Below are 1,839 nucleotides of genomic sequence, written 5' to 3' on the forward strand. Positions count from 1 at the left end.
CATGACATTTTGAGAGCTATAAGTGAGAAGCATGGTTTCATTTAGTAAGATTACAAAAAAATCCTTTAAATATGGGGTGTACCTAACCTATTAAATGTGGGTCTGTTTACGCAGGTATTGTTACTAAAATTTACATTTATTTTATTTTGACATTTATTTTAACAAATCAAGATGCAAAGTGTTGTGCTTGAACGCATAATTAGTCCCATGCAAGAAATGTTAAAACATCTCTCAGAGATTTCCCTAATGAGAAATCACTAACTATAAAACCAAGCTAGAGACCTCATCACTTTCAGTTGCAAACACATTTGTGGAAACTGTGTTCATTTTGCTTTTTTTTCTGACTGCTTTATTTCCTTAAGCAACAATGCTTAATTAAACGTCTGCTTTAGTTATTCATTTACTGACCATTGACTAATATTGTCTTGTATTAGGTTGTTTTGCATGATACTTGTTTGTTTCATGTGATTTAAAGGACTATCCATGACATTGCTTGACTAACATGATGGATAACATGTCTTATCATTTGATACTGACTCTTATGGTGCCAAAAGAGACTAAATCATATAGGCATGTATATTTTATTTGTTTTCTTCTCTTATATCTCTTTATATTGTTTATAAATATTGTTGTTGCTGTTGTCATTATCATGGAGAAAGCACTTCATGAACCGATGTACATTTTCTTGTCTCATCTGTGTGTAAATGGGGTTTATGGAGCCTCAGGATTCTACCCTAAAATGATGTCTGATTTAATATTGGATTCATATGTGATCTCCTTCCATATGTGTGCTCTGCAAACCTATGTTATCTACAGCTCTTTACTTTCTGAGATCACAATATTAACAGTGATGTCTTATGATAGATATGTAGCCATCTGCAAACCTTTAGACTATCATTCCAAATTAACTAAAAACACCTGTGTCAAATTAATTCTGTTTTCTTGGATTGTACCCAACTGCTTTAGTGTTATAGCCGCCCTGTTAGCAAACTTGAGGTCTGTTTGTAAATATCACATTGACAAATTATATTGTGACAACTGGTCAATTGTAAAGCTGTCTTGTGTATCATCTGTTGTAAATAATGTATTTGGATATGCCATTACAGTCACATTTTTTAGCTTTATAGTTTTCATCATAGTGTCCTATGTACAACTAATCTCTGCATGTAAAGCATCTTTAGAAAACAGAAGGAAATTCTGGCAAACGTGTCTGCCACACATATTATCGCTGATAAATTTCACTTTTGCTCTCCTTTTTGATTTCATGTATAACAGATACAGTTCAAATGACATTCCAGAGAGTCTGCGTAATTTTTTGGCCTTAGAACTGGTTATAGTTCCACCTATTTTTAGTCCTCTAATTTATGGATTAAATATTAGAGCAGTGCGCAAAAGAGTTTTTACTTCATGTGTTGCAGCAAAAACATGTGTTGTTTCATAAAAGGTCCACAACTAAATTATGTACAAAAACTGATACAGTCAAAACAAAATTTTTTTACTAATTATGTCAAACTTTAAGAATTTGTTTTTAACAAGCATATTTCTGGTGTGATGTATGTATGTACAAACTGTAAAAAATAAAATGAAACTGTTTTGAATCCACAAAGCCTAAGCAAGCTGTGAATTGCATTTGATTCAAATACATCAATACGATCATATAACAACACTGTATTTTTTTGTCTATACAATGGAAGTCAAAGGGAACCGAAATTGTTTTGTTACCAACATTCTTCAAAATATCTTATTTTATGTATGCATACATGTTTGTAACATGAGGTGAATGAGGACAGAATTTTTTTTTTTTTGGTGAGCTATCTTTTAAGCAACCCAAAAGTAATA

General features: G+C 31.8%; 1 protein-coding gene across 1 annotated transcript; it reads left to right on the forward strand.

The window, feature by feature from the left end:
• Positions 1-505: 505 nt before the first annotated feature.
• On the forward strand, positions 506-1,441 carry LOC143740702 (olfactory receptor 6N2-like). Its single transcript, XM_077232699.1, has one exon. It carries the CDS (start codon positions 506-508, stop codon positions 1,439-1,441), a length of 936 nt encoding a protein of 311 aa, XP_077088814.1.
• The last annotated feature ends 398 nt before the right edge of the window (positions 1,442-1,839 follow it).

The sequence above is a fragment of the Siphateles boraxobius genome, unplaced genomic scaffold, assembly GCF_051911475.1.
Source record: "Siphateles boraxobius isolate OS27281-9 unplaced genomic scaffold, OSU_SipBor_1 18, whole genome shotgun sequence".
In the NCBI taxonomy this organism is placed as follows: Eukaryota; Metazoa; Chordata; class Actinopteri; order Cypriniformes; family Leuciscidae; genus Siphateles; species Siphateles boraxobius.

Bases quoted from the DNA above. Each gene is read 5' to 3' on its own strand.
- LOC143740702 (XM_077232699.1), top strand. From the start codon at position 506: ATGGATAACATGTCTTATCATTTGATACTGACTCTTATGGTGCCAAAA.